The sequence below is a fragment of the Pterocles gutturalis genome, unplaced genomic scaffold (genome assembly GCF_000699245.1).
Source record: "Pterocles gutturalis isolate BGI_N339 unplaced genomic scaffold, ASM69924v1 scaffold5968, whole genome shotgun sequence".
NCBI classification, from domain to species: Eukaryota; Metazoa; Chordata; class Aves; order Pterocliformes; family Pteroclidae; genus Pterocles; species Pterocles gutturalis.
Window position 1 is genome coordinate 153,367 of NW_010117925.1, and position 13,527 is coordinate 166,893.

Below are 13,527 nucleotides of genomic sequence, written 5' to 3' on the forward strand. Positions count from 1 at the left end.
AACAGTTTCCACACTTGTTTTCCAGTATTGCAGTTGGCACTACCATGTCCTGTTGTGGATATCCCTCCAGACTTGGTGCCCAGACTGTCCACCTGCCGCTATGCTCAATCCCTGCAGGAGCACAGAACACTCAGAGCTGAAGGAGCTTGAAGACACGCAAAGACAGACCGTTCACAGTAGAAAACACCACATTTTGCTCATGTCCAGAAAACCTAGTCTTCAAAAGTCTTGATGCAGATGACCACCTACCGACACGTATCCAAGCACACCTAGGGTTTAGTTTCAGTGTGGTACAGACACAAAATAAGTAACCTGCCCTGGAGGGTTTACAGACTAAAAAATCCAAAAATCTTGAGATTAGAGCAAAAAGAAAGTACACGAAACCTTAGGAAATGTAAAGTAAAGGTGAGTGAAAAACTGTCCCATGAATATGGAGATGTCTTCATAGTGGATCAATTAAATAAGATCTTAAATTTATTTCTTACCTTAAATAGCTTTCCCTATTGAAATAGTAACACAAATACACCTGAAGAAAGGAAGTGAAAACCTGTGGGTCTTGTTAGGTTTGTAATCTGTGTGTTTAATATTTGCACATCCTCCTAAGCACCCTAATGTCCTTATAACCGTAAAATGCACGGTAGCTAATTGCACTGAAAAACAGATAAAACCTTTTAAGGTTTTCCTAGGGTAAATAATAGAAAAGAGAATGAGATTAAGAGCACTCTGGAAGGCTCATAAAGAAGACTGCAGATCAATAGTACTGATTAATTTCTCATTGTATGGAATTAATCTTGCAGCTTGCTCTGCAGACAATGTGAGAGACAGGGATAGTGGGTCAATGTGTTGACTATTATTGACTATTAGCAAACAGAGGGAGACTCCGGCAACCCTGACTAAGCTTTGAGACAAATGGTAATGTCAATATTGAAGTACAGCCATGATTTTAATTTCTGTTCAATACAGAAGAGGTACAAAACATATTATTGTAAAGTATTACTAAAGGTCCTAAAGCATAGAATGGGAAAACAGTAAACAAATGCTAGTTTAATAATAACATTTAGTCCCCTTCTTATTTCAATAGATCAAAGTTCCTTTGCGGTCCAAGATACAATGGTGGTGAAGTAGAAGCTATTCTCCTATCTTCTGTACTATGACAGTCTGAGGCTAGAAGGCGCTACTGCAACCATCTGCACTAACCTCTTACACTCATGATTTTCATATCAAGCTCAGAATACCTGGTAAAATTATAGCCTAGAAGGTCTTGTTTTAATGCTTTCAAATGAAATAGGGTAGTCGTCCCAATGGACAGCTACTGTCTCTTTTAAAACGTGTACTGCTTCTGAACTGATTTTGGTTTTAGTTTTCAGCCAACAGCCAGTGGATCTCATTGTGTTGCTCAGATGAAAGACCTGCAATCATCAGAAATCTCTTCCACATGGAGGTGTTTATAGAATATGACCAGGTCATCTCTCGATCTCATCTTGAATAAACAAGAGAGATGATGCTTCTTGTGCCTAGCCCTATCAAGCACAGTATCTCTTCGGAAACTTCCTCAAAGCATGACTTTTTCCTCACTTACAACCACCTTCCAAGATCTACCAGATAATTAGTTTTTATTTGATTGAAGACAGAATAAGTCAATTTGGCTTAATGCTATTTTTCTGTAAAGAAAAAATGTTGTACAGAACACATTAAAATACCCTGCATTAGTGTGCTTTATAATAATAATAATAATAAACACATTTGACAAGACATATTCTCCATAAGCCATCATTTGCATTGGTAATAATGTCCTGTCTGAGTCACTGTTGACCATATCCCATATCACATTTCCATAATTTTATTAGGGACAAATGTCAATTTTACAATCTTATACTTACCCGAGTCATTCCATTTACCATTAGAAATATGGGAACACCTTAGTTTTTTCAGTTAAAAAAAAAAAATTACTTTTGAGAGTGATTGTTTCACCTCAACACTACTTCTGGATCAAACAGAAAGCTCATCTTTATTACAATAAAATAGAAACATGCCATCTTTCTTCTTCTCAATAGTAATTTAATGAAAAAATCTGCTTTCTTTTGTATCATGATTGATTATTTTTAACATTTTTATCTACTCTTGGCCCTAAATCACAGTTAGAAGGTTTTTTTCCACTCCTTTAATACTTTCAGTAATGTAAATGCTTTTGACTTAACAAGGCCATGAGCTATGAATTCTCAAATACTGCTCTTGAAGAAAAATGTGTGTATTCATACATGACTGATTTCCAAATTTTATCTTTTAAGCTTCCAAACTAAAGGAAAAAATGGTTAAACTATTCCAAAGGTTGTTACTGTAAGCTTCAGAGATGCTTCGGGACCTTTTGTTTTTTGGAGTGTAAATTAATTGTGTCCCTCAAGAATAAAAGCCACTTAGATGCGAAGCAGCATATTGTTTCCTCACAAATACAGAGTTAAATACAGAGTATTAAAAGTAAGCATTACTCAAAGCATTACTTTTTTTTATAGACACAACAAACATGTCTATCATCACATACTGTAATATGAAGAGACAAAGGCATCCCATTGCACTGAAAAAGCCATTGCACTTTCTTAGAAAGTGTAATTCAGGAATTTTCTGATGTCATGATAAAGTGATTTTCCTAATGACATATTACTGTACAGAGATATATCAAGGTATCACTTATCAACCAGTACAGCAGTAAATGAGTACTGATCCAAGAGTTAGCCAGGAAGAAATAATCTTTCAGTCTTCTTGTCTGCTACGCAGCAAGTACTGAGAACAGAGAATGAAATAGATGACAACTAAAAGTAATACTTAATATGAAAAGATTTGGCAAAGGAGCCTTGACTGATAAAGATAAATGTAGATATATGTTGGGGAAAAAAAGAGCAAAGATGGACAACCTCAATACTCAGCTATGTGTTTACTGTATGCTCCAAGCACAGGACTTCATGAGCTCCAACCTGACTTTGGAGCACTTCTTTTTGCATTTACAAATACCAACGCCATGAATTAAGGAGGAGTCTCACAGATGCCACCAGCTTCTCTATTAGTTGTACTGCAGAAAGAGGTTGTTGGTAACACAGATTACTGTACGTAGTAATTTTCCAAAGAAGACACATAGTGTGGTACAGCATCACACAGAAGCATTTGAAAGCTAATGATAAATGGTCCACAGATCCTAAGAGCAGAAAATGAGAAAATGAGCACTTCCAATTCAGATAAATATTCTTCTGAAAATGATCCCTTATTGATAATAAAAGACTTCAACATTCTTACAGTGAAATGTTCTTGCTGAGATCTCAGCATTTTTAAGGCAGCATGCAACTTAAAAAACACAAACTAGTAGCAATGTGGTTGTACGTGAGTCCATATGGCGTATGAATGTACACACATGGGTGTAAAAGAGAAATCCAATCTAAGGGAGAGGATATCCTGTAACGCTCAATCTTCTGTTTCGTTGTTAAGGAAATGACTCCAATGCTTCATGTTAATAGACCCAAAGTTCAGCTGGGACGTTTGTTCTGGCCTGTGTATTCTTTCAGCAGTGTATCAAAAGCCACCAAGACAAACTTCTGAAGAGGAAATTTCCTTAGAGATTTCAAGACCTTTCTCAGTGAAACCTGTAGTTTATGAGGAAGGCAGGATATTAAGGTTGCTGACTGCAATGCTTTACGAACTGATGGTTTTGGAGCACACGACTTAGAGCAGGCAGTCTGCAGGGACTGCAGCTCCTGCTGCTCCCTAATAAATCTGCAGCCACAGACTTTGCACTCAGCATTCCCCTGTGCATCCGAACAGCATAAAAGAACAGAACCTGCCACGTTTCAATGCAAAATCAGAGGAGAAAGTCAAATTCTACCCAGAGGAAAATCTTCACTGGCTGTATAAGCTGTGTTTCTACCAGAAAAGGAGCAAGGCTCCGTGCCACACGTGAACAGTACACACATATCCACGAAGACCTGAACCACCACAGAGCTGAGGGAGGAGAAAGTAAAGCACAGAACAACATTTATCACCTCCCTTCTCTGCACTGAAAATTAAACCTCCCCAAAGCCACTAGAAGACAACTGCTGAGCTCTGCCATCGTCACCCCATCACAATGACACCCAGTGCAGAGATTCCACACCGCTGTCACCTCTAGAGAACCTTATGGTGTATGTAAAACGCTGGCGGTGAGTGAAAAGCTTGTGGCTGCGGCTAGAGATCGGGGAAGGCAGTAACCAGCTCTGGAAGACTCACAGGGAATTGGCACAAAACGTCTCGCTATCTTTTCAGCTTGAGATCTGTAAGGGAAGAATAAAATTCCCAAGAAGGTTCCGTGTGATTTTTTCCTCTCCCATTCGTTTCCTCAGCAGGCTCAGGCAGTTTAAGATAAGCCCCTTGAACAGCTCAAAGAACTCTGCAGGGAGCACAGATTATAAAGAACGTGGAGAAGAGCAAATGAATCGAAACAAAAACTGTACAGATTAAGAGTGTGTCCAAACAATGTCTTTTAGGATGGGTTTAAGTATTTTTTAAAAAATCTTCCCCAGCTGGAAAACACTACAGGATGGCCTAGCAAATACTACAGAATCTGTTAAGACTTGTTAACAAAAAGGGCAGAGGATAGAGAATCATGAATGCTATCTATTTGCAATTCTCTTTCAACACACAGCATTTTCACTGTCTAGGGGATATACTGACTGATATTCAAGCGAGGAGCTTAGAGACAGTCTTCGCGGTGGAATAACAAGGACTGTTTCCTAAATGAATAACCTTAACGAATATTGGAGATACTAAAAAAATATAAACTTTGGCAATAAATAAAATAAACTCCTCCAACTGCAAACCAGTTACGTGCCACAGATAGCTCTTTTTATCTGGTGAAGAAAGGCCACTGGGTTTTCAAACATATTCAGCAGTCATAATCAGGGTCAGTTGCTGCCAAAAAAACCACACTAGGCACCTGACCAAGTTATTCAGATGTTTAGAAGGATTTGTCTCATTTGAGTGTTGAATTCTCTTGCAGACCTGGCTAAAAGTGTTACATTCATCGCTGGATGGAGGCCAAAGAGACAACAGTAAGAAAACAGCTGATTGGCAAATCACAGAGCATTTTTCTGCAATAATCAGGTAATTTTGTAAGTAACTCAAAGGTGATGCATGGAACTGAGCAGTTATTAACCCTGCATGCATTAGGGTAATCCTTAATACACCACTGAATATCTTGGCACTAAGAATTGAATTTCAGCAGCAATGGTGTGCTCCCTTTCAACTGCACTAAAATCCAAGGGCACTTGAATTTAAATGCTCAGAAACCAAGATCTGAATATCAAGTCTAATGAGTTTGGCTTGTTTCCTTGTTAACAATACACGATCTGAACCAGTGATCAAAAGGGTTAGATTTAGTTGTATAGTAACAAATTTAACCACTCTTCATCTGAGTAACAAGTGCTAGAGACACTAAAAAATCCCTAGAAACTGGCTCTTGGTTACATTAAATTCACTATTGTCAACACAGACAGAATCTAGCTAGAGGTCTGAAAAACATGGGAAGAGGAGAGGCATCACCATGTGTTTTAAGGAACCAAGAGGTTCACCAGCACAGGGCCTGCTGGTTTGTCTAACACACTGTGGCACACCGGTAAAATTCACCAGTGACCCAAAGCAGCAGATCCCAGGTTGCCTGAGGTTTGTAGAAGTCTCAGAACAGCTAAAGGTTTTATTGTTTTCAGTTTTGCTATAATATCTATCGCAGGCACAATCATCACATGACCACCTAATGGGGCAAAGGATAGCAGACTACATTACTACTATCATTAAAATCAACTTTTTAGATAAAAGAAAGAAAAATTGACATCAGAAAGAATATGCATAGTGCATAGAGGAGGTAAATAATCCACACCCTCCATAAAGGTGAAACAGAAAGTCCCACTGGTGCACAGGCCCCGCTCTCGGACCCGTGTGAAGGACACTGAGACCCTGACCATCTCTGCGTCCTGCTCTCCAAAGAACCATGGTTTGCAACTGTACCTGGTCCTAGCTCAGCTCTGTGAGGTGAGGGAAGACTTCTTGTTCACCATCCCAATCTGCGAGGAATGACCAACAACCCCGCCTCAACAATGAAACAAAAATTCTTGTCAAAATGACTTTTACCTTCCCTCTTCAACAAGGAATTGTATGTAGCCGTCACATCTAATTTTGGAGAAGTTCTCTTTGGCCATGAGCTTGGAAGCCTTCTGCCCCAGTCATCCACGAGGAAATCCAGCCAGCACTTGCAGACACCTCTATGTGATGGGACACCATAGGAATGGCAGCCCAATTCCCCTACTCATCTCAGGGTATCACTATTTATTACTACAGCTCTGGAAGATCTTACTAACAGCAAACACGACTAAACCGCACTGTCCTTCTGTAGATTAATATTTAACAAATTACAACTTGTATCTATTTACCATAAACCCATCTCCCCTGTGTGAAAGCTTAGTGGGCCAGCAGTGACGTGTTTTTAATACTGTGTTATTCTCCCATGATTTCCATTTCAGTCCTTGCAACGTGGACTTGGCTCTCATTTGAATTGCCATTGATGCTTAGGTTGAGACTAAAGAGATGCCTTTTTTCTCTTTCAACCTATGGGCTTTTCTGAAGGAATTGACTGTTAAAACATGACAGACATTTATTTAATTGCTTTCTGAGGAAATCCTAAGCTTTACAACAGCATAGAGGTCAAGAAGAGAAAATCTTTGGGTTTTACTGACATTTCAGAACGTTATCATTAGATGAGACCCTGAGACATCTGCATGTTAGTTAATGGTTGTTCTGCTTTCATGTATAATGACCTATTTCTTATAGAAGAGCTAACAGCTATACATTTTTCATTTCCTGCCTAGAGATTTCAATAAAAACCAAGAGATTTGAATTCAGTATGTTTCATATATCAAATTATTATTGTAAAGATTTTTCTCAGCAGTTTAAAAATGTTCATATACAGAGAATGTATTGCCTTTTTTTTTTACCTCTCTCAAAAAAACAGGTTCTGCTGGATGAGAGATACTGTTTAGTATATAAAGTCTTCTTAGTTTTGTCACGGTTTTAGCTCTGCTTATTATTAGATTAATAACCTTGAAACCTGTAGCATTAAACATAAAAAAAAAAAATTCCATCTGTTTGAGCCACTGTTACACCATGAGATAAGAGTCCATGTGCATGTATTACATACATCATCCCAGCTCTCAGACGAGGGCTCTCATGTTTAAGTGATTTAAGATTATGGATCAGAGGCCACTTGCTTCCCCTTAAGTAATAATAATAAATAAACTAATGCTTTTAGTGTCATTGTTAATTCCTTATTTGTGAACACTCAGAGACAGGCTGAAGTGCTGTGGTTTGAAGACAAGCTAATTCCCAAGGAGAACAGGGAAGCAAAAATTGTGTGGTTAAGGCACCATCACTTCAGTGTGGGAGTACAAGTCCTCTTCCACGTACAAGGAAAACAGGCTGGGGCTTAAAACAAAGTTCTGGTCAGGACATCTTGCTATCACAAGCAGCAAGACTAGATCTTCATTAAACTTCCTCCTTGCTAAGTTCCACTTTGCTTTCAGTTTGCATCTCATCCTTCTCAGTTTTAGCCAAGATCTTCTTTGGGACTACACACTGAATACATCATTCAAGAACAGCTCCGATGCAACAAATCAACACACCTGAAGTGGTAGTAATACATGCAGTGGTAATAACTCCAATCAAGTTATTAACTTATAATTTCAAGCATATGAATTTAAAATCTTTAGTTATAAAAGAAACACAGGCACACTTGTTTACTTTTACTCCATAAAATTGCTAGGTTGTTCATCACCATAAGAACCTACTGTAACACTCACATAAGAAATTTCATTCTTTGTTACTACATTAAACTTCTTTGAATTTGTATTTCAAAATGAAGCCATTTCAGCACGCTGAGTGACTGAGTGAAATGTATTATAAATTTGTGGCAAATGATGCCGCAAAACACATTTCAATGTGACAATGCAGATATATTTGGAACAGTTTAGGATGTAATAATGTATGTTAGGTTGAAAGACATCCTTGGATGATGGAAACTGTCTCAGCTGTCTGACTGAAAAGTTAAGAAACTCCTCACTAGCTATCATGTGTCATGATCACACGTGTTTTGCAAGATAATAAGAAGCTTATTGAAAAGTTCATAAAAATTAAGGATAATGGGAAATCATGTGATGCAAAGACATCCAGACAACAGACTGGTCAGAATCTCATTACTGGAGCTTCGAAAACTAGACCAGAAGAAACTCCTAAGGTCATGTCCAGGCTGTCAGACAAAGCAGTGCAGAGAAGGAATTCAAGACCCTATTCCAGCCTATGCTGGAGAACTATCTGGATTTAGTGGGTCAGCTGCAGATGCAATGTAGTCCCATCAGCCCCAGTACTGTGTCTACGATAATAAATCTGACTTGACTCTGTGTACCTTGGAAGTTCCTCCAGTGAGCTCCCATCCACTTGCTGCTCTAGGGTTAGTACAGCTGGACTCAATTTAAATGCAGAGAGTCTTACAACAGGGCTTGAAGAAGTCATGAAGGAACTAATGCAAGAGAAACAATTTACCCCACATGACTAGTCTCTGGGTCTATACCTCTGTTTCTACCATTTTTCAGCTGGGATTTGCAGCATTTTTTCATTTGTTTTGGTAAAGCACATCATAACACCTTCCTGGGTGGAGATACAGGCAGGAAGGCTGCCTGGCTATGAGACAATTTTCCATCCTTTTGCTAAAACAAATCCTGATTTTGGCTGAGGTCCTGCAGCTGAAAACAAAATGCCTGATCCTTTCACTCATACAGACCCAGGGATGCTCTGTGTGGGCACTACAGGATGCTGGTACTGTTGCTTTTGCAGACTTGCAGGCTGTAAGGGATACAATACTCCAAAATATTCAAACCAGTACTCAAGTCCTTACATTTATCCTGTCTCTGTTCTTCTGTAGCATGGCCTTTTCTGGGAAGTTTGATTAGATGCAACTACCGACGTCCAGATGCAGAGGTTCCTGAAATCCTTCCACTGTTTTAAATAGTTTTCAGATCCAGGACTAAGTTTAGGCAAGCCTTTACCAAGGGAAAATTGTTAAAAACCCAAGTCACAGGTTTTTCAGCCATATTAATTATCTAGCTAAGCAGCCACCTCTGTCTTACAGATCAGAGAACACTGCTTATCGTGAGTCGAAGATTATGGCTCTAACTTAATTTTTATAATCTATAAAACTGGACATGCGGAAACTATGAAAGGAAATTTCAGTAATTAAAGCATAGGTTCTCCTAATTAACTGCAAAGCATCATTAAAATCTAATGAAACTGTAGTGGAATAATACAGGACTCTGGCTTAACTGCAAGGAGATAGATGCAAATGAAAGTTGAATGTTCACATTATTTTGAATTTATACAATAGGTCTGAATGCATTTACAGTAGTTTAAAATATAAAAGATGACTTTTAACACTGTATGAATCAGCACTGGGAAGTTAGGGTATTGTTGTACAAGAAGTTAACATATTAAAGAATCTGGCATACTGAAGCACAAGAATCAAAGAAATCACAACCCTTGTTACTTAAAATAGTTGTATTTGTGATGGCAAACTGAATTTCACAGCAGATGATTAATAAGATAACTCCTGTTGCATCAGCATGATGTAAGACTAGATTTTTCAGTGTAGCGACTTCATCTTGGCATACCTGAACAAGCTGCATCATCATCCCAACAGATTCAACTGAAGCAAGAACTCCAAAACTCTGCAAGCACTAGACACTAAAATATTAATCTGCCATGACACATCCTTACCCTCCCTTGGACACTTGCCTTTTAAGTTCTTAGGAGGGAGGTCTTTACAGAAACTGGAGCCTGAACGCCTAACTTCAGCTGACGTGTATCAGGTCCACAGAAGCCACAGGAGCATCGCTGATTTCCACTGACCAAAGATCTAGACCTAAAACTGTTATATCCTGCCTACATACATGGTACTCCAGGTGGAAACCCTCCTGTCTGACTTCAGCTCTCTAAGATAGCCCAGGCTAGACAGCCTCACTGCACATATCACGGAGAAAGAGAGGCCCTGAGGACAATTCACTTGGTCTGTCCAGGCACATGATGAATCATTCCAAAGATGTCCTTCTCCTTTAATCAGTGTTTGAAGAAACTTAATTGACCAGTACTTCCTGAAGGCTAAAGTCCTGCGGGACTTCTACCCGGCATGGCTGCCACCAGTGCCACATTTTCTGTATCTCCCTAGCAAAAGCCTTAAGTTCTAGCCAACAGATTTTAGATGAAGGAGATCAATCTCTACTGCCATTAAACCCTATACTAATTATACTGATGGCTATGTCGATGTTCTGGGAATCAGTAAAAGGTCCAAGCCAATCAAAATCATTTCATTGCAACTCACAGATGCCAATACTTTTCAGAATAATACTGATGTAGTTTAGACACCAAATTATGTTCTTGAACTAATTTGAAGAGCAATTTCCCATTGATTTCAATAGTTAAGTACATTAAAATTATTTAATATTTAGGCAAAGTAAGACTGGAAAGCATAAAACATTTACCATAACAAAAAATAAAGGCATATCCCCAAGGCAGTAAAACACTCCTTTTTTAAAACATCCAGGTTTTGATCCAAACACAAAAATAATAATGGACTAGCATGCAGTTAAGAATTTGTTAGTAAGTTATATGCTGTTATACAGTCCTGTTTTTAAGAAAGTATACAATGGACACAAAATCTAAATTGTTACCTCATGTACTCATACCTTCTCTGTGTCAATTCCTTTAGACATGGACCAGGTTGAGACAATATAATCCATGACTCTTTCGCTAAGGCCTTTTGGGACTTGATATAATTTTAGGAAATCCCTCACATTGTTCAGCATCTCATGGTATCGGTTAGTGTTGGCATACATTTGCTGGAAAATGGTGGTGACGTTTCCAAAAATAGTTGCATAAAGAAGAGCTGAAAAAAAAACCAAAGGTAATTAAAAATAAATGGGCATGCTCCTGTAAATCGTACTCATAATCCAAGGACAACTGCAAAGAATTTTATGTATGGTTACAAATTACTGCAAATGCATAGGTGTAAACTGAAAATTTCTGTTTACGCACACACGCTCACACACATATAGGTAGAGAGCAATTTATTGAATTTACCCATACAGCTCATACAGCCACTCAGTCTGCATTAATATACAAAATCAGTCATACAGATAATGTCCACAAATGGAGTTATTTAAAAACAGACAGTGCATTTTAACTCTATACCCTGTACTAATCCAAACTAATTTTCAAATGTAGCTTCAGCCCGCCAGTAGACCTTGAAAGCACAATCCAAAGAATCACGTGGATCTCCTGTAAGATCAGCTCAGCTAGCACATGCTCCGAGCAGAGAATGGCCTCAGTCCCAAAGAAGAAATGAAGTGGAGAAGAAAAAAACCCGTCAAGGAGATATCTATACAAATCGGGTCCCGTGTCAATGGCCAAGGTGTGCACAAGAGAGCTTCAGAGCGGTATTTCACAGTTCAATTTCACAGCCAGCCCCAGCAGATGACCTGGGTATGTCATGTGAACTCTACATGCCAGTCACTAATGATTCCAAAGACAGAAAATTTGCATTAGCAAACAATAGAAAGTCCCAGGTTTACCTCATTGCTGAGGACATATCACTAGAGCAGGAGGAGGAAATGATAGAGTAGGAAGCACTACCTCAAGCCCACTCCTGGAGTTACCTTCTCTTCTGGTTTAATTGTCCCCTTTCCAAACATGCCACTGTTACGGTCAAGCTCAGCCACTTAAGTTGTGCAACACTGAAGAACAACCCATCATATTCGAGAAAATCACATGTTTTAAGTAAAGCTTTCCAACTGAAAAGCATCAACCTCAGGATACTACTACAAGTGTGATGCAGTGAATACTATTTGATGGAGTATGGTTAATTTCTGAAGCCTAAACTCAGCAAAGCATTTAAGCAAAACTTTAAATGCACACCTTTGCTAATGCTGTCTTGAATAGCAGTGGATTGAAAGACGCTCTTAGTCAAGTAAATTTAAGGTGCCTTATTGAGTCACAATGTAATTACCCTTGCAAGCAAGGCCAAAATTACATTCTTCCATTAGGCTTTACAGATTTTGCAGAAAAGAGAATTATTCTGATATCTCAGAACACCAATGTGCAGCACTTTACTTCTGCTCTTGACATTATCAAATGCACAGAGATGTGCCTGTCGTTTTTAATAATCTTTGCTCAGAGGTATTTTATAGCAGGATGCAGCTATGTATTTCCATATTGCTTTTTTGAAAAACAACTGCAGCGTACAAATGGCAAGAAACAACCCACTGTGAAAGGAAAAAAATGCCTTCCATCTCTCAGCACATAATGTCTTCCCTCTACACAGCACATTTCTACCTTATTCCAGAAAACTCACGTTGTTTCATACTAATTTACTGTTGTTCATCACCCCTGTTTGGGGGGGTGGCATTTTTAAAGAAACACGGTGCTTTCCTAAAACCTGTCTAATGGCAAAATTGTACTTCAGTTTCTCACAGAGCTTTTTACTATGTTCATGTAAAAATTAGATGCTGACATTCATCAGAAATATGATGTTCATTGTTTTATCAAAGTCTTGGGATTTTTCATCTCAACACACAAGATCATATCAAACAAGGTCACACAATGAGTAGCAAAGATGAACACGAGGTTTCAGTTTTAGAAAACACAGCAGATTAATACTCTACGTGATGTCCAGAAATGAAGCTCTTTGCAAGGGCGGGTTTTTTCCTTGCTTTACTGATTGTTGTATCATATCTGCCAGCTACTGAAAGCTTTTCTCTACCTCTGTATCCATTCAGATACGTCGACTCTCACTCGGAGTATAAGAGTATGTGGATTATAAAAAAGTCTAGATGGATGAATACCACCTGACTTTTTTCTCTCTTGTTTTCAGCTTTCTCCAGTCTTCTGTACGTTTGTAGTAGGACAAACTTTATGAAGTGTCACTTCTAAGTGGAACATCCCTCATCCTTCTGAAGAACAGTTGCTGATTTATCATGAACTCATCAGACGTGTGAGTGTACAACATCTCGTGTTGCCCTCTGATGCTAGATGCATCTGCAAATTACTGTGACTATAAATGTAAAGAGAAGCCAAAAACTCTGCCTTTCTGCACGAGTAAAATTTATGCCAGCCTGTAACTACAGCTAGGCTGCATACGCAGTTACAATGCATACAACCCAACTGGCCGTGCAAACCTACAGAGAAGACACAGGCTGACTGAAAACGTGACACAGTGACCTGTAAGTTTGGGAAAAAAGAGATTGAACTCTGACACCTGCCAGGTTGGGAACAGCTAAGAATGCAATGGTGAAAACATCTAAATATTCCACTTCTCTTAGAGGTTACTGCATGGAGGGCCTTTGGCAAACATTTGAAGGGAACCTACTTAGATCTTCACAGCTTTGAAGCTGTTCCTCAAAGACTCTCCACAATCGTGGT

The 13,527-nt window shown here is 38.8% G+C and overlaps 1 protein-coding gene across 1 annotated transcript in view; it reads right to left on the bottom strand.

Annotated features, from left to right (window-relative positions):
• KCNH5 (potassium voltage-gated channel, subfamily H (eag-related), member 5) overlaps positions 1-13,527 on the bottom strand; it is a 154,072-nt gene that overhangs the window by 41,367 nt on the left and 99,178 nt on the right. The window contains exon 8 of the mRNA XM_010075987.1: positions 10,797-10,996. Coding sequence (XP_010074289.1) covers positions 10,797-10,996 — 200 coding nt within the window. The remainder of the gene's footprint in view (positions 1-10,796; positions 10,997-13,527) is intronic.